This window comes from Hemiscyllium ocellatum, chromosome 15 (genome assembly GCF_020745735.1).
Source record: "Hemiscyllium ocellatum isolate sHemOce1 chromosome 15, sHemOce1.pat.X.cur, whole genome shotgun sequence".
In the NCBI taxonomy this organism is placed as follows: domain Eukaryota; kingdom Metazoa; phylum Chordata; class Chondrichthyes; order Orectolobiformes; family Hemiscylliidae; genus Hemiscyllium; species Hemiscyllium ocellatum.
In genome coordinates, this window is record NC_083415.1 from 18,682,513 (window position 1) to 18,702,186 (window position 19,674).

General features: G+C 39.7%; 1 protein-coding gene across 1 annotated transcript in view; it reads right to left on the reverse strand.

Moving 5' to 3' along the window:
- Positions 1-413: 413 nt before the first annotated feature.
- znfx1 (zinc finger, NFX1-type containing 1) overlaps positions 414-19,674 on the reverse strand; it is a 57,252-nt gene continuing 37,991 nt past the window's right edge. Inside the window, exons 11-14 of the mRNA XM_060836303.1 lie at positions 16,940-17,085; positions 12,578-12,688; positions 10,254-10,349; positions 414-5,340 (exon numbers count right to left, since the gene is read on the reverse strand). Coding sequence (XP_060692286.1) covers positions 2,899-5,340; positions 10,254-10,349; positions 12,578-12,688; positions 16,940-17,085 — 2,795 coding nt within the window. The 3' untranslated portion in view covers positions 414-2,898. The remainder of the gene's footprint in view (positions 5,341-10,253; positions 10,350-12,577; positions 12,689-16,939; positions 17,086-19,674) is intronic.

Consider the following 19,674-nt stretch of genomic DNA (forward strand, 5'->3'; position numbering starts at 1 on the left):
ATATTCTAGCAATAGTACTGAAGACTTATCAGGAACAATAGTCCTTGCAATATCCAGGAAGTGAGTTAGTCAAATTGGATTATGATTGGCATCTGTAATGCTGGGGAATTCAGGAGGAGGCCTAGATGGATCATTCATTTGGTGACTCCAATTTATGATGGTTGCAAATCCTTCAGCTTAACTTTTGCACTTAACAAATAAAAATAGTAACAGTCTTGTATTTCACTTGGATCAATGGCTGAACTGGAATTAAATTGAAACATGAAGGAAAAGAAATCTCATTTCAACCCAAAGGGAATTAAGCCAAAGGGTGAAGTTCACTGCAGTGGTTTTCATGTTCCCACACTTATAACATATACGATATTTGCTAAAATATGTAACAAAGAGAGCGTTTTGTTAGTTTATGCAGACTGTTTTATTAAATACATTTTGCCGATTAATTGGTTACATTTCATCCTTTGTCTTTAAGAACATGTAGTCTGTTAAAATGCATTGAATTTATGTTACAGACAGAACTCTAAGATTCATGGATTAATATGTACCAAAGAAATAGATATTTGATTCCTAAAATCTGTAACAAAACTAAAACTGGCAAAATTCAACAACTGATTCTATTAAAGCCACAAAAGAACTGTAATTCACAAACACAGTATAAGAAATGCTGAGAACCAAATCCCCTTTTGTTCTGGAAACATGACTAACATTGACAGAAGTTCATTATTTTTCTATACTTTTGCTTTTCTAAAATTTAATCCATACCATTTATCATGGCAACCCGGCTGCTACCTAAGTGGATTACTCAGCCTGACAACAACCAACACCTTTAAAGGGATACCCATTCACTGGGTGAGTCCACACTATGATGCTAAGACCCTGGCAATTCAACTCACGCAGTTCAAAACTCTTTTCTCATTTTGTACTCGTTTTTCTTATTCACTACCTGATGCCATTCTGTGTCTGAAGATCTGCACAAGGCTCTTCTAATGTTATTGACCTTACCTGATAGATAAATCCTAAGTAACACCTTGAAGACTCATAAGTATCTGCCGCTCAAGATATTTCTAATTTATTAGTTGATTTCAATTTAATTGGCCTGAAAATCCTGGGTCAAGTGTCAGGATACATTTCATGGGAACTGCATCCAATGAGGTTCTGGGTCCAAATGGTGCTCTTTGATTTGCCTAATGTTGGCAGATAGCTGCGTTACAATGAGCATGTTTCAGGCATGAGGGTGTGGAAGCAAAAAGCGTTGTTTGCTGACTGCTAGTCAGACCACAGAAGATATGGATCAGCCAAGGTCCTGTAGTACCAGTCTTATTTTACAAGTCCAGATGAGACACTCCTAGTGACAATGGTGTGTCTACGTCCTTGTTGAATTATCAGCAATCTGAGTAGAAGAAATGTTGCACCTGAACACCTCAACCTCCTCCTCATGACATGTTAAGACATAAGGGTGTGCTTGGAACAGACGGATAGTGTGACTCCCCCCCTCCAAAAAAAAGTTCACAGATCCTCAAAATCAAGGCTGGTACTGATGTATTGGAACCAGAAGATATTTCACAGTGAATCTAGATTAAGATAATGCTTAAAAAGCCTGAAGAAATTTGGGGTCTTATTGTAACCTGTGAGTATATATCTGAATAGCCCATAATGTCAAAACAGTTCAAAATTTTAGCTCTAACCACCATCTTTTATTTTTAAAGAAAGTTATATTTCATTAATAAATTTATAAATAAAATCCTCTGCCAGAGGCACTTTGTTGTTAAACGAGATCTAGAGTGTGACAATCTAGAGTCCTAACTATTGCACCATCTCCTGCCAGGAATCTATATTAACCACAGCAGACTTTGAAGTGGAGACATTTCCTGATGTGGACTGTTTCCTCCTCAAAGGAATCCAGTGCTGGATGTTGTTGCAGGAATACCCATCTATCAGAGATGCTAGAATCCTGCCTATGTGAAGGTCATTTATGAAAAAACTGCCTGGCATTTGACTGTTCAGGCATGATCACAACCTTCCAACACCAGCCTATTGCCTGCTGGATCAACTTCAACCAATTTGGAATGACCAAGATTATCTAAAATTATCATGCTGTGGTTCCAACTGAGAGGTTGGAAGACTGTTCAACAAAAGATTATATTGCCAAGACTACTCTTGACAATGGGATCTCTTACTTCCCCTCCTGCCCTTCTTTCAGATGATGGCTACATTTGACTGGACAGGGTTCAGTATTTCCTGGTCGAACAGTTCTTAGTTGATTCATTGAAGTTTTAGTGGGCGAATATCTGAATGACTGCAGAGTTTCCATGATTAATCCATTGCTTCATTTTAGCCAATGACTATTCATTTGTGATGAAGGGTAGTAAGGAGTAAAATCAAAAATACAGTTTGGTTTCTTAGCCAACTCAATAGAAGGTGCTTTAATTTTTTAACAGTAAAACTACTGAGTATTAAATTGCAACGGAAAAAGAAAGGCCCATTTTCATTACAAGGAAAAGTTGTTGAAGAATTGTATGGATGCTGAACTAATAATGGAGGTCCAAACATTTTCTAATTTGGTTTGAGATTTGCAAATATAATATTGACTGCAAGCGTTGAAAGCAGTGTAGGGTTAAAAATATGTTTGTGCATGATTGATCATCCACTAGTGCTTAGTAGAATTGTTTTAAGATGCGTTATATATGAATTTAAACCAAAAAGGTGCCACACTACATTTGAACCATTATCATTTCTTTTTGTATTAGTAAGGACAAAACAAAAAAATGCAGCCACTCAGAAATTAAGTCTGCTGTCCAAATAATGCAACATGATTTTCAGTATTCAGCTAGAGCTACCAAAATATCAATGTAAACAATACGAGATCTTTTTCTCACCAATGATTCACTGCATAGGAGTCAATTATAAAAATCTTCTAAGCTCTTCAAAATTCAGCATATTGTTTGCAACATCTGACCAGGCAGAATGGCGAGCACCATCCATTTCTGAAGCCACTTGGTTGCTACTCTCCAAAGTATGGTTTCTGCCCCCTATTGCTGCATCACAATCTGGACATTTTGCACTTTCCATTGCACCTCCACATTCTGTGATAACATAGACGTGTCCATTTGGGCACTTAAACCAGTGACCTTGACGAAGGCCCATTGCCTTCACTATCATCACTCTCTCCTTCTCAGATATAGCAAGACCAGTGTCAGGTAAAATTCTCTTCAGTCGTTCCATTTCCTTTTTAACAAATGTCTCGTTATCTTCTGTGAACCTTTTTGTGCTTTCAAGAATCATTTGCAGAGACGCAATATCATCTTGCGTTGAAGAATCTAGCTTCTTACCTGATGCCATAGTACACCGATTATAAAGGTCAGAAAGATATGTTAGCCTCTGAATTTCATTTTGCAGATCAGTAAGCTCTTGTTCCGTGAATCTTCCTCTGGGTCTATCTACCCATTTCAGACATTCAAGGAACTTCGTTTTGAACTTCATTTTCATCTGAAAATTTAGTCTTTCCTCTTGATGTTTAAGTTCAGCAAGTCTAGAGAGAAATGCAATTTTATTTTCTACCATACTCAGACCCTGTAGTGGCAGAGGGTTCTGTAGTGCATGCACTAAGTCTTTATTTTGTTTTGGAAGCTGTTCAGCTATTATAGAGTGCCTCCTGAGTTCTAATTCTAACTGTTTTCTAATTTGGTTATTTTTCTCTGCATCTCCTTGGACAAGCTTCTTCACTTTTTCAATTTCACTGAGACTGTTCTTTATTATCGCCCCATAGCGAAGATTCTTCCTGATGGGCATTCGACACTTTGGACAGTCCTTTAGCTTTATGGCTGTCTTAGTATCTTCTTGCTCCTGGTTCATATAATGGTCAAAAGCAGTCACCTCGAAAATATGGTTGCAGTCTTCTAGCTGAACGAATCTTGCATCAGGCTCATCTTCATTCCCAAAGAAAATTTCCGTGAGCTCAGCATGATGGCATACACGACACAACTTGGGGCAAGGCTCACCACAGAGCCCAACACATGGGTGCTTACATTTAAGGAATTTTTTGCAAGGCTTGTTACAAGGTGGCCTGTCACATGGTTCTGAACAGAGCTTATGACACTTATAGTGCTGACAGACCCACTCACAAGGCTCCACACAAGGAGTACACAGCTCCCCACACTTCCTGCTACATTTACTGTGCTTGCATAAGTTTTCACAACGTCGCTGGCATGGAGGGCACTCTTTTGTGCAAGGTTCCAAACACTCGTGTGAACATATTAGTAACCGTCTGCAAGGCTGCTTGCAACTTTCATGAAAGCGGCCTTCATAGCAATGATGACAAGATCCTGGACACTGGTGGCCACAGTCCAGAAGCATTTTGCATTTTTCTTTGCAAGGAACGCATGTTCCAATCTTTGTAGCCTCTTTTATGCAACAGTCAATTTCCTGGACATGATTACATTTCAGGGTTATTGACACTTTTCTGGTGCACATTGCGCATTCTTCACCACAAGCTGCAGCACACTTATGGCCACAGTACAGGATTTTGGAACATGGTTCTTTACAGATGAAGTCTCCTGGCTTCATAGAACAAGGCACCTTTTGCAAGTGTCCACACTGTGGAATCACTTTATCCACCTTTACTTGGCACTTGCCACATTTCTCATAGCAGGACTTTGCACACCTATGTCCATCCTCACAAAGTACTTTCTGGCATGGTTTTAAACAATTAAATTGCTTGTGTTCCATATCATACGGATGACATGCTCTAGTACAAACGTGACCACAGTCTAGTCTGTATGCACAAGGTAGGCTGCAGCCTCCCTCAGGTACTTTGTTGAAATCTTCTGCTTTGGACACAAGCGTCATAGTTTTAGGGTGATTCTGACAGGTCAACATTAGTGAGGGACCGATATTGGCCTTTTCATGCAGGGTGTGCATGATCTTGCTCCAAAGAGGAACATTTGCCAGAATGCTCATGTTTCCTATGCAGTAAAGACCTTTCTTGGCCCGAGAGAGAGCAACACAAACCCTGTTTGCTATTTGCAAGAATCCAACTTTGCCTGACTTATTACTTCTCACAAGTGAAAGCAGAATAATGTCGTTCTCCTCCCCCTGGTATTTGTCGACCACATGGACTTTCACACCAGCAAATTTCTTGGATGGCATCATCTTGCGCAAAGTGAAGAGCTGTCCTGTATATGTGGTAAGGATAGTAATCTGAGAGGGTGCGTAATCCTGACAGATCAGATAGTGACACAAGGCTACAACAAAGGCAGCTTCGTGCAGATTCTGATGACTCTTCCCATCCTGGATTTCCTCTTCAGGGTAATTATGTTCCACAAAAAACAGGTTTGAAGACACTCCCTGTTGATGAATTATGGGAATGAAGAGAGAGAGTTAAATAAAAATGCAAAGAAAATGTCAATGCAACAAATTCCACAGCTGACTAAAATTGCCTTATGCAGAACACATAATAAATTGATATAGATGGACTGGATGTATCTGTGTTGCTGAGAAATTACAGAAATCTTCTCTGAAATTCCCCATTTAAAATGGAACTGGCACAGAAGCCTGGTATTCCTTTGTAAGAGGCTTGCGGCCTTTAATGTCGAAACCCTTCAGATTATTACAGATACAATGACCATTTTCAAAAGTGAAATTAAATAGTACAGGCTATGTCATTGTACACATTACATCTCAGATATATATTAGTAACATTAAGCACTTCAGTTCAGTTGTGTACTAGTGGTAAGGGGAAAAGCTGATTTGTTCCAGCTTGAATGCATTTGAAATTATGTCGAGATCAGCCTCAGACTGAGATTTTATCATCTGAGCCATCGGCAGCCTATGTTATTCAGGCTGTTTTTTTAAACAGAGTCAGCAGGATCAATTCAGGCATATTCATTACAAAGTTAGAGATTTTAAGCTACGTTTGTTATTTTAGTGTCTAAGGTGGGAAGCTTCTATACTCACAACCTTTATTCCTTTATCCTAATGCACTCTGGCCATTTCACAGATACTAAATTTCACAATCTTGATGCCATCCACACCTTTGCTGCTCATCTAACTTTTATCAAGTTTGGTCCACCTCTCACATGTTTGCTAACCAACATTGGCCTCTGGTTAAGCTAAGCTTCTATTTTTAAAATTCTTATCCTTGTTGTCAAATCTCTACAAGGCCTCAACAGTCCCTAGCCCTGTAACCTCCTCCATAGTGTCTGTCTGTGCTCCTCCAATTCTATCCTCTTGTGCAACCTTAATTTATGGCTATATTTTAAGTTGCACAGGCTCCAAGCGAGCGTGTTCCAACATGTGGATCAGAAACCCGAAAGGGGTCCAGAGTGTTGACTTTGGGATTGTGAGTTCTGAAGTCACAATGGCTGAAGCGGATCTCTATCCTTCTCCCCCAACCAATTTCAGAGGTCTTCTCCTCCCACCCCCCCCCCGCCTGTTTGTCATAGTTCACAACACTCAAACCTCAAAGTGGAGTCACAATGGGAAAGCATAGGAACATAGGAAAATAGGCACAGAAGTAGGCAATTCAGTCCATTGAGCCTTCTCTGTTATTCAATATCATCATCGTCAATCTAACAAGACAATGTCTGTTACTTATTCTAATCCATATGTCACTGGTAATCACAAATATATCAATCTTACCTTAAAAATACTCAAACACTGAGCTTCCAAGTGCTCTGTGACAGAGATTTCTAAAGGATCACAACCCACTGAGTAAAAAGAAAACCTTCTTACCTTGGATCTAAATGGGAACCCATTTATTTTTAACTTGTGTTTCCTGGTTCTCGACTTTCCATCCTATGGGAATATCTTACCTATATCTACCCTATCTATTCCTTTAAGTATTTTGGAGGTTTTAATGAGATCACCTCTTATTCTTCGAAATATTATCGAGTGAATCCTGTGAGTATAAAGGCAGTAGGAGTATATTTAAGAGGGAAATCAGGAAAGCCAGCAGAATCCAAAGGGACTTTATAAATACATTAAGGACAAAAGGATAACTCGGGAGAGTATAGGGCCCTTCAAAAGATCAGCAAAGGCAACCTATTTGTGGAACCACAGCAGATGGGGGGGATGCAAAACAATTATTTTCCATCAATGTTTACTGTGGAGAAGGGCGCGGAAGATATAGAATGTGGGGAAATAGATGGTGACATATTGAAAAATGGACATTTTACATAGGGGGTGGTGCTGGATATCTTAAAATGCATAAAAGTGGATAAATCTCCAGGACCTGATTAGGTGCACCCTAGAACTCCTTAGGAAGCTAGGAAAGTGATTGCTAGGCCCCTTGTTGAGATATTTGTATCATCAATAGTCACAGGTGAGGTGTTGTAACACTAGAGGTTGGCTAGCATGGTGCCACTATTTCAGAAAGTTGGTAAGGAAAAGCCAGCGAACTATAGACTGGTGAGCCTGACATCGGTGGTGGGCAAGTTGTTGGACAGAAACCTGAGGGACAGGATTTACATCTATTTGGAAAGGCAAAGACTGATTAGGGATAGTCAACATGGCTTTGTACATAGGAAATCATGTCTCAAGAACTTAATAGAGTTTTTGGCAGAAGTAATAAAGAGGACTGGTGAGGGCAGAGCATTAAAAGTGATTTATATGGACTTCAGTAAGGCATTCAACAAGGTTCCTCATGGTAGACTGGTTAGCAAGGTTAGATCTCATGGAATACAGGGAGAACTAACCATTTGGATACAGAACTGGCTTGAAAGAAAAAGAAGGGTAGTGGTGGAGGGTTGCCTTTCTGACTGGAGGCCTGTGACCAATGATGACCGCCTGTGACCGTGGGCGGCACGGTGGCACAGTGGTTAGCACTGCTGCCTCACAGCGCCTGAGAGACCCAGGTTCAATTCCCGACTCAGGCGACTGACTGTGTGGAGTTTGCACGTTCTCCCCGTGTCTGCGTGGGTTTCCTCCGGGTGCTCCGGTTTCCTCCCACAGTCCAAAGATGTGCGGGTCAGGTGAATTGGCCATGCTAAATTGCCCGTAGTGTTAGATAAGGGGTAAATGTAGGGGTATGGGAGGGTTGCGCTTCGGCGGGTCAGTGTGGACTTATTCAGGGCCTGTTTCCACACTGTAAGTAATCTTAAATGGTGTGCCACAAGGATCGGTGCTGTAGTGAACAGTGAAGATGATTAACTCGGAGTACACCGGGATCTGATCAGATGGGCCAATGGTCTGAGGAGTGGCAAGTGGAGTTTAATTTAAATAAATGTGAGGTGCTGCACTTTGGAATGTTTGAAATGGCAAATCAGAGCAGGACTGAATTGTTGCTGAACAAAGAGACCTTGGAGTACAGGTTCATAATTCCTTGAAAGTGGAGTCATAGGTAGATAGGATAGTGAAGGCGGCATTTGGAATACATTCCTTTCTTGGACAAAGCATTGAGTATAGGAGTTGGGTGGTCATGTTGCGGCTTGACAGGTCATTAGTTTGGCCACTTTTGGAATATTGTGTGCAATTCTGGTCTCCCTCCTATTGAAAGGATGTTGTGAAACTTGAAATGGTTCAGAAAGATTTACAAGAATGTCTCCAGCGTTGGAGGATTTGAGTTATCGGGAGAAGCTGAACAGGCTGGGACTGTTTTCCTTGGAGTGTTGGAGGCTGAGGGGTGACCTTAGAGAGGTTTAAAAATTCATGAGGGGATAGGATAAATAGACAAAGTCTTTTCCTTGGGTTGGGGAGTCCAGAACTAGAGGACATAGGTTTAGGGTGAGAGGGGAAAGATATAAGAGGACCTAAGAGGCAACTTTTTCATGCAGAGGATGGTGCATGTCTGGAATGAGGTGCCAGAGGAAGTGGTGGAGGCTGGTACAATTACAACATTTAAAAGACATCTGGATGGGTATATGAATTGGTAGGGTTTGGAGGGATATGGGCCAAGTGCTGGCAATTTGGACTAGATTAGTTTAGAATATCTGGTTGGCGTGGATGGGTTGGACTGAAGGGTTTGTTTCCATGCTGTACATCTCTATGACTCTATGATTCTAATACAGGTAGAGCTTGCCCAATCTTCCTCTTAGAACAGTTCCATCATCCCAAGAGCAAGTTCTGTAAACCTTCATTGCATTCTCTCCGCAACAATGATATTCTTCCTGTGATAAGGAGACCAGAATTGCCCACAGTGCTCCAGGTGCAGTGTAACCAAGCTGCTAGACGACTGAAGCAAGACTTCACTACTTCTGGATCCAAGTTTTTTTTTTGCACGAAAGGCTAGCATTCTATTAGTCTTCCTGATAGTTTACTGTACGTGCATGTTTGCCTTCAGTGACTTAACAACTAGGATACAAGGATGTACTTTTGTATATCTGAAATTTCTAACAGCATATCATTCAAGAAATACTCTGCACATCTGATTTGCCTACCAAAGTGAATAACCTCTTATTTTTTCCACATTATATTCCATCTTGTATATTCTTCCCATTTACTAAGCCCGTTAAAATTTTGCTAGAGTCCCATTACATCTTCCTTCCAAAATACCTTTGCTCTTAGCTTTGTATCATATGCAAATTTGGAAATATTACATTTGGTCCCCACTTCCAAATTATTGATATATAATGTGAACAGCTGGGGCCCAAGTATCGGTCCTTGCGGTACCCCACTAGTCACAACCTGTAAACGTGAGATTGACCTATTCATGACTACTTTCAGTATCACATTCTTTATTAATCAATCATTAATTCATATCAGTACATTACATCCGATTCCATGTGCTTAAATATTTCTAACTAGTCTCCCGTGGAGTACTTATCAAATTCTTCTGAAAATCAAGTGGTCTATTATTGGCTCTCCTTAATCAATATTGCTGATAAAATCTTCAAAAAAACTCAATCAAACACAATTTCCTATGTTTGGAACCATTGTCCTAAAACATGGAATTCTCTCCTTAAATCTGTCTGCCTCGATCTCTCATTCCTCCTTGAAGATAATAGCTAAAATCTGCTTTGTTAACCAAGTGTTTGGTCATCTGCCCAAATACTACTTTACATGAATTAAGTGTCAAAATGGTTTTACATTGATTTAGCTTCAAATTCGCTTTATAATACTCCTTTGAAGGGGCATTTCATTACATTAAAGGCACCATATGAATGGAAGTGTGGACCAAAAGCTTTTATCATCCTAAGTGCACCAGTGACTTCTCTAAATTACTGCAACGATCAGAGTAAAACTGCATTCGATATTATCCAATTTAGACTTGTTCCATTGCTGTCAAAATGGTTGATTCACAAATGTAGAAATGCAGACCAAACCTTGATATTTTCATAATTCATCACAGATGGGTGATTCTCTAGCTGTTCATAGATATGAGGACTCAATAATGCAGCTATTTCAGGCCTCATGCGATGCTGGAACAAAAAAAAAATGACAGAATTAACATTTTCTACCAAATGTTAACCTCCCCCATACAATCACACTCACTATTCTGTAGATATTAAACTCATAGGGAAATGTAATGAATTGTAGTCGATTGTGAGTATCTTCTTAGCTTTAATAGAGTCGGTTACTCGCATGTGCAAAGCTTGGCTTGTATCCCTATAATCTTCTTGTATGTCAGCATCACATTGTAGCCTGAGAAAGATAGACATGTCTTAAGAATGTTTTAAGAATGTCACTAACTTTAAAAAAAAACTTCATGGGCAGGGCCAGAATTCAATGCCCATCCCCAATTGCCCTGGAGAAGGTAGTGAACTACATTTTTGAACCACTGTAGTCCATAAGGTTTGTGTACAGAGGTCAGTGCTAGCCAAACATAAGGCCACAAATCAGCATCATCTGTGCACAGCTTGTATGGTTTGCAAATGAGCAGACATCAAGAAACATATTAAACATCATGATAACTCTACACAGTCAACACAAACGCAGTCCTCAGAATGAAGGAACAGAAGGATCAAAATCACAGCTTTATGTTGTAGTTCCCAGGTCCGGTCTAGTCAGTTGACAGCAAGTACCCTTCAGAGACTATGAAATGGCTCATTCAATATTTGACAACTTTAACATTACTCATGTTCATGTGGGTTAAAAATGGTTGATTCACGTACACAGTCATGTTAGATATTTATTTTCTTCAAGGAAAGGGAATGTTGTGATAGTATGCTTGCTAATACATAAAATAGGTTTATTTAAAGAAATGATTATACAACTAGTTAGATCATAACGGGGAGAGAGACAATGTCACATCTTAATCAATTTGTATAATAAGCTGTACATGAAACAGCCTCCAAAAAAGTTCAGTATTCAATCTCTATGTTTACCTTCAACTTTAATTGCTTAAGCTAGAGAGAGAGATAATACAATAACTATAATCTAGGGACATAGTGTGCTAGTGGCACTATTGTGATGCTCCACCCCAAACCTTAAGCACAACACACAAAGAGCTTACAACTGACATTCTCATTCAGATCAACATCACCTGTGTAGCTGCATTCTTCCACTGGAAAATTTGTTGCTGGTTTTAAATTCATTGGATTTCACTTCAATCTTACACTGGCTTTCCAAAGCTTTGCTGCATTCTTCTGGTCATCTTCAAAGAGACTGGAAGTATGACTCCTGTGAGACGTTCAATTCTGACAGTAACCTTAACTTTGATACCTTGCTTCTCTGGATCAATAACGTTTTGGTCTTAGAGGCATAGTTCAAGCACCTACTTTAAACAGTCTGTATTCTAGATGCTTTCTAGCACATCTCTGGACATCTTGCTGTGACTGTATCATTTTATTTTTATCCCCTAAGGAGGAACTGTGGCTTTAAAAGCTGTCATGAACTGTAATGGCAGCAGTGCTGAGAACAAGCTGCCCCCTGACTGGTATTGGCAGCATGGGCTTTTAGCCTGCAGGCAAGGGAGGGACCTGGCATCATGATTAATTAATAGTGGGCAAATATACTGATACTAGAAAAGGATTTGTGTCAAAGAACCAAGACTGCAGTGAACTCTGCACCTGAAATTGCCATTGCTTTTCTTCACTGGTTCAGATAAAACAGAGAATACAGTCAGTTACATAAGCATGAGCTACACCCAGAATGCTGCTGGGATTTCTCAGATCTGTAGCAGAGATTTGACAGCTGACCCTGTTGCTGTAGCATTGCAATGACGTGTGCATGATAAATGTGGAAACCATAGGAACATAATTGCTGGGAGTGTTTGAACAAAGCAACCTCAATTACCATGCAACATGAATTTAGGAAGCAGCACTTCAGCTGGCTCTCATTCCTGCTCTTTACACCTGTTCACAGAAGGAAGGAATTTGTATCTGGGGAGATTTTGCTCATCACAAATTCCCATGCGAGCATTTACTTTAGATTAATACAATAGCAGGAGGGAATTTTTCAGCTCCAGCAAGAAACAGTTTCTTATTTGTGTGGCTGTACTAGCTACTGGAGTAGCGGTTCTTGAGAAATTAGTAACAGGAGCTGTGAAATTTTATCCTCCCTGAAAGCCAAATATTGACCTATCAATTTTTGTAATATCATAGTTAGAAAATGACAATCTTTAATTTGCTCCAATTTAAATTATAGCTATGTTCCAACAGCATTGAGGCAAGGTAGCTGAAATATTTTTGCATTTATCCATTCTCACCTGATAATCTAGTCGTACATATGGAACGTTCACTTTTACAAGACGTTCAAATAAAGATACTTCGAGATAGAAGTTTCTGGCCAGATCGTATACTGTAGCACTAGGTCGAAGCTGTTAAGAAAGAATTAAATATTAATGACTGGAGTTAAAAGACACAGAAAACACACAAAATTCACATAATTGACCCCTAACAGATGATCAGACAGGCACATTAAAAACTCTTCAAAAGCATTAGTAGAATGTTAAGATGAGATTTCATGGTAGTCACTGGATAATCACCAAGAAAACCACATAGACTGCAGATTGGCATATTATGAGAGAAACATCAAGTGTAAGATCATAAGGAAGTCTTTTGTTAAACCATAATGTATTGAAGTTAAAGCACATTCTTTTGGACGTTCAGCCTAGTCTGGCATAGGTTTGTGTAAAATAAGACTTTCATTGAAGTAGTTCCCAGTTTAGGTGGTTACAGCTGCTGAATTACAGTACAGGCTGTTGGTTACAGCAATCTTGTCTTGTTTAAAACCTAGACATTTCAGTGGACTATCTAAGATTTTGTAGAGCAATCCTGTTACGACATTTAAAAAAACATGCATTGCTAATATTTAAATAATTGATAAACAGATGGTGATGTCAAAAAAAGTTGTGGCAAGGACAAAATGATTGACATTGAATATATACATAGGACCCCTGGGCAAAATTGTGTTCATCTTTATAATCTACGAGCATCAAAATAAATGTGTTTGTTTTGGTTCTATTTTGAGGTCGATGACAAAAACTCACTTTAGGGACAACTGGAGAAAAAAGGTGACAAACCAAGTTGAAAAACAGTTAAACAAAAAGTTATTTGTGTTTGCTTGTACATCTGCTCTTCAGATATGACAGCACACCACAAGAAGTGGAATGTGGAAAGAAGCAAGAAGGGGGTGGTGGTGATGGGTTGTTTTTTCAGACTGGAGGCCTGTGACTAGTGGTGTTCCACAGGGATCGATACTGGATTCACTTTTGTTTGCCATTTTTATAAATGATATGGATGAGAATATAGGAGGCATGGTAACTAAGTCTGCAGATAGCACCAAAATTGGTGGACAGGTTTTCGAAGATTAAAAAGTGAAATTCACCATTTGGATCTGAAGAGTGGCAGATGGAGTTTCATTTGGATAAATGCAAGGTATTGCATTTCAGTAAGACAAAGGCAAGACTTACGCAATGGTAGAGCCCTGGGCAGGGTTGTAAAACAGAGGAGTCATGTACAGTATTCTTTGAAATTTGCATCACAGATAGAGAAGGTGGTTAAGCAGGTATTTAGCACACTTGTCTTCATTGCTCAGACTTTTGAGTACAGGAGTTGGGATGTCATGCTGAGGTTGTACAAAATGTTGATGAGGTCTCTTCTGGAGTACTGGATCACCCTGCTCTCGGAAGGATGTTATTAAATCGGAGAGGGCTCAGAAAAGATTAACCAGGATGTTGCTGGGATTGGAGGGTTTAAGTTATAAGGAGAGGCCGGAACTTTCTTCACTGAAACATAGGAGGTTGAGGTGTGACCTTATAGAGGTTTGTAAAATCATTAGGGACATGGATAAGGTCAGTGGCAAGGCTCTTTTCCCTGGGGTGCGGGAGTTCAAAACTAGAGAAGCAAGTTTTAAAAAGGACATGGGGGCAACCTTTTTTTTTACACAGTGAGTGGTTCATGTGTAGAATGAACTACCAGAGGAAATGGTGGATTCAGGTACAGTTGCAATATTTAAAAGACATTTCGATAAGCTCAGGAATAGGAAAGTTTTGGAGGGATATGGGCTAAATGCAGGCAAGCGGGATCAGTTTAGTTTCAAAACTTGATCAGCGTGGACTAGTTGGACCAAAAGGTCCATTTCCATGCTGTACGACACTAAGGTCATTTTTGTACTTGTCATTTCATTGATAAATTTTTAGAAAACACATTGAGTATTGTGACTTCATGACTACAAGCATCGCCATGAAGTTTCCATTGCAACTGGTGAAGCTAAATACAGGAAACTATTCTTATATGTGCACACTATTACCTTAGTTTGACTCATTGACAGTTCATATGCACAAACTCTGCAGCATATCTTGCTAGAAGCATATGTTGCTATTAGTGTTCGTCATTCCATTCATGTTCCTAAATTTATCTTTAATTTGCCATCTATTGCAAGATGCAAGTTTCATCACATGAAATGAACCAAACGAGTGTCTTAACCATGAATAGTCTTTACTAATAAAAGACTCTTGAACATTTTATTGGCACAAACATCAGTTTCCATCTTTCCCTCCTGGGCCCTTTCCCTTTCCAGAAATGAACACTCCTTTGGGGAAGAACTCAGCTCAATACATAAAAAAATTCAATAATACACATACCAAATTAACAAACTGTTCAATTAATCAAATTAAATAAATGTTCACCAGGGGTAGGGAAAAAAATGGAGAAACAAGGGAAGGAACTAAATCAGAATTGTTGGAAGGGGAGATAAAGCACTCCAGCCCCAAAGGTCCCACCACTCTTAAATGTGATGAGGCTCCTTAACTAAATGACACAGTTTTTTAAAAATTTCATATGCTGTACATCTCTCTATACTGTAGTGGTTGTAATGAGGTCAGTGAACTGGACATTCCATAATATGAGTTCCTTCAGTGGTCCCCCGGTCCAAACAAGGAAATATGGCTAACACAAAAGGATAAATGTCAGGGATTTTGAGGCTGGAATCCCTGATTCAGTGAGAGGCAGTGCTGTTATCAAAGGCTATGCATTTGTATATAAAGGGTTATTGGTGAGGGGATACTAGCATCTGAAGAGTTATTTGACATACATTATTTCGTAATGTATTAATAATATTATGGACTAGACAAAACCCTCATCAAAAATATCAAGAAGATACCCTAGACCCGAGCTTTTATATTATTTAAAGTGTGAGGTGATGTGTTCCAGATGTAATTCGATTGGTTACACTCCTCGGCTTTAAGCAAAACACACTTTACTTTTATCCTACAGGTAAAGTAAAAACAAAAGAAAGAAGAATTGATATGACTTCGACTCTATTAGAAAACTTAACAGAAAACGAGATTATATAACTGCAAAATAGCAACTGTTCCAATAGTAAAACCCATAAATACACCCTTGACAGAGGCAAGTTCAGTAAAATGGGTTGTTTCTCCAGTTCAGGAGGAAAGAACACCAAGAGAAAGTTCTGTTCGAGAGCAGGGTATGGCAGCTTCTAAAACCAATTTCAAACCCAAACAACTACTGAAAGCTAAACTAAAAGCCTCATTCTACGGGAGCTTGACTCCATCCATTCATGCTGCTTAGATTGTTCCAAGTTTAAAAGGAAAACCCAAGACCTCACAAAGTGTTTACTTTATTGGCTTGGAAAAGATAGCTCAGTTCAAAACATCTTTAAAAAGAAAGGACAAAATATACCTCTTAAAGTCATAGTATCGTCACAGTAAACATAACTCATGATAACATCAAAATAAATGACTTCAAGGGAAAACTGTAACATAACACTAGTATATGAATGTCCAATGCCTATTGTTATGCACCAGATGAGGCCCCTCAACATATATTAAAAAAGTAGTCTAGCCATTAACGTTATCATGTTTTAAGCGTAAATGTGAGGTGCTGTTTTCCAGATGCTATTCAAACTACTCAACGTTAAACAAAACAATTTATTTAAGCATGATAGTTAAAATAGAACAAAAGAAAGAGGAACTTGGAATAACCTAACTCCACTGGAAAACTTAACAGAATAATAGATACAGTAATTATTACTAATTAACTGTTACAATATAATAACATCCCAAATACACCCCTTTGGTAAAAGGCAAATTCAGGAAATAAATGGTCTCACATACAGTTTACTAATCCAGGAGGAAAGAACATCAAAAGACAATTGAGAGAGAGTATAGCAGCTGGGAGAGACCCACTACATTCCAATTCTTCTGAGACTCCAGCAACAACTGCTGAATCTAAAATCACTGATTCGGTGGATGGGAGCTTGACCATACCCACTCAGACTGCTTCTATTGTTTCACCTTTTTAAAAAAACCCAAGGCTTCTCAAGTTGATTGTCTTCTCATAGACTGCTCAGCACCTCTAATCTCTCTCTAAAAGAAACCAGGATAAAAGATACCTCTTAAAACTGTCATCTGCTCTCAATCAACTCTGACGCAGTTACTTTCAGCCTTGAAAGGATCTGCATTTCGAACTATGACAGTAGCACTCCCCCCTCCCCCAAACTCCTTTGAAAGAGTAGAGAAGATCATCAAAGAAAGCAGGAAGCAATGCTTAACCAAATCAAATGAGCAGTCAATTAAGTGGCAGAAGTGAAGAGCAGCTGTACTGACCTGCTGGTGATCCCCGATCAGGATAAGATGTTGGCAAGCACTGCTGAGTGTTGTTATTAAATGAGCTTCCAGAACCTCAGCTGCTTCCTCTACTACCACAATGCGGGGTCTTAGCTCCTGGAGTACCTTCCTGTATTTCGCTGCACCTAGTTGCATGGATAATTCAAGTCAATACTTTTAGTCATGGAGTCACAACTCCTGATTTTTGTACAAAAGTAAGTATTGCAGATGCTGAAATAAAACAAGAAATACTAGAAATACGGTGACCTTTCATCAGGATTCCAGATCTGCCTAAAGATTATTACTCCAAAATTTTAGGCAGAATTTTTGTAGTGAGCCGGATTTGTCGTGATCTGTCACATCAATTGTGGGCGGCACGGTGGCACAGTGGTTAGCACTGCTGCCTCACAGCGCCTGAGACCCGGGTTCAATTCCCGACTCAGGCGACTGGCTGTGTGGAGTTTGCACGTTCTCCCCGTGTCTGCGTGGGTTTCCTCCGGGTGCTCCGGTTTCCTCCCACAGTCCAAAGATGTGCGGGCCAGGTGAATTGGCCATGCTAAATTGCCCATAGTGTTAGGTAAGGGGTAAATGTAGGGGTACGGGTGGGTTTCGCTTCGGCGGGTCGGTGTGGACTTGTTGGGCCGAAGGGCCTGTTTCCACACTGTAAATCTAATCTAATCTAATCTAAATCAATCTGGGAACGGTTGTGAGTGAGCCTGCAATTTCTCACCATTGATTAGCATGTCAGTTCTCAGTACAGGTCAGACTTCTGGTCATTTTCCAGGAGATTGGGTGAGGTTCAGAATAGCAACTTCATGCTTGTCATTTGTTACGGACCAGACCAAACCCCGTCAAAATATATCAAGGACATAGCCTAGACCAGAATTTTTATCTTATTTAGAGGCAAGCATAAGGCACTGTATTCCAGATGTAATTTAATTGGTCAAATTTCAAGAAAAACATATTTTATTCTTACTCTGCTGTTAAAATACATACAAAATGGCATAACTTTAACTCTATAAAAATACTTAATGAACTAACATATTATTTAAATACTGCTCATCTACTGTTCCAATATAGCAGCATCTCAAAAACACACCTTCAGCAAAGGCAAATTCAACAAAATAGATTTCCCTCACATGCTATCGCCTCCAGTGCAGAAGAAGGAACACCAACAGAATGAAACTAGCAGCAGAGAGAGAACTCAAACTTTTTTTCAGCAGCAGAGAGAGAGAGGGGGGGAGAGAAAGAGAGAGAGGGAGAGATGTGTCTTGCAACTTCATTTTGAAAGAAAATTAAAATCCTGTGTCTGTTTCACTCATGCTTCTTTTGTCCAATTAAAAAAAAAGCGATTTACTCCTCTTTTCATGGGACAGCCACCTCTCTTCAAGAGAAACAGGACAGGACAAATCTCTCTTAAAGGCACATTTCATCGCACATGAGGGATTCAGTCAGCCCCCTGTAGTGTCCAAAACATGGCCAGAGTGAGGCGGTCACCTCCCACTGCCAGGCTAGGATAAGAGTGACCAGGATTGCTTTGAAACACCCACTCCCCATCCAACAATGTCGACTTGGAAATGATCACAGTTGCAAGTGGAGACTGGAATGGCACAAAGTTGGTCTGGCAGCTAAAGGGGCATTCAGTCTGTAAGTTCTCCCCCACTCTCTTTCCTGGAACTACAGGCTGTCCCTTTTCCATGGTGGAAGGCCTCCCATTCGCAATACTGAGTAAAAATTGTATTGAGTAACATAGTGCAATGTAGGGACCCTTGTTTGATTCCAATGTCAATGAGAAAGTCTAAGCTCAAACTAATTAAGAAAAAGGTTAGCAATCTCTCAATGAATTGAAGGAAATAGTGAAGGGAAACCTACAGCTGTGATAGAGAAATGATTTCTCTCTGCTGTTTGAGCAGTGAACATGATGGTGTTGAGTTAGATGGGGCTGTTGTCTTATTGTGTGTTTTCACAACTTGTTAAGGGTAAATAAGTCAGATTTCAGTCTGGGCTTGGACTTGTCCAGGGTAATATCAAGTAGGATCATAACAGGACACTGCTACTCCATCTGTGTTCTTTCAGCCTTTTTGCTTTGATTTTAACATTTTTGTGTTTTCAAATAGCTGAGGGAAATTTACTTAAACCTTGCGACAGGTGACACATTTAAGAGGGTTTTAAAAATTCTGAGCTGTTACAATCACCACAATGTGATAATGGACATGGATGACTACCAGGAGAAGCTGCTGTGCTGTTTGTATATATGGACTGTCAACAATGTGCAATGGTGACCTTTTTTGTCACAATCTATTACTTGAAATGTGTCATAAAATTCAGAGATGATATACCCAAGCAATGTTAAAATCAACGAAATAAAGAGCCAAATATAGAGTTATGATTACAATAAGAGGAAGTTAAAAGGTTTGCCAAGCAGTGAGACTGCTCATCAGCAGACACTGAGTGTGTGCTTCTGGTTCATCAGGTCGGATTCTCCTCTTTCAAGCCGAAATCCACCCAGCCTATCCTCAGTCCAGACTCATTTCTCTCCACTGGGAGGGCATTTAATAGTCATAGTGGTCTCCTGACAATACCAAAATGAAAAAGTCAGACTTTTAAGGAAGCAGAAGTATCCCAAAATCAGGGAGTCATTGGCCTTGTAGGTTTTAGGAGAGGCTTACGACTACTAAACAAGATAGGTGGGGACTATGTTTAAGGATGACAACATCATTACAAGAGCTGGGGAG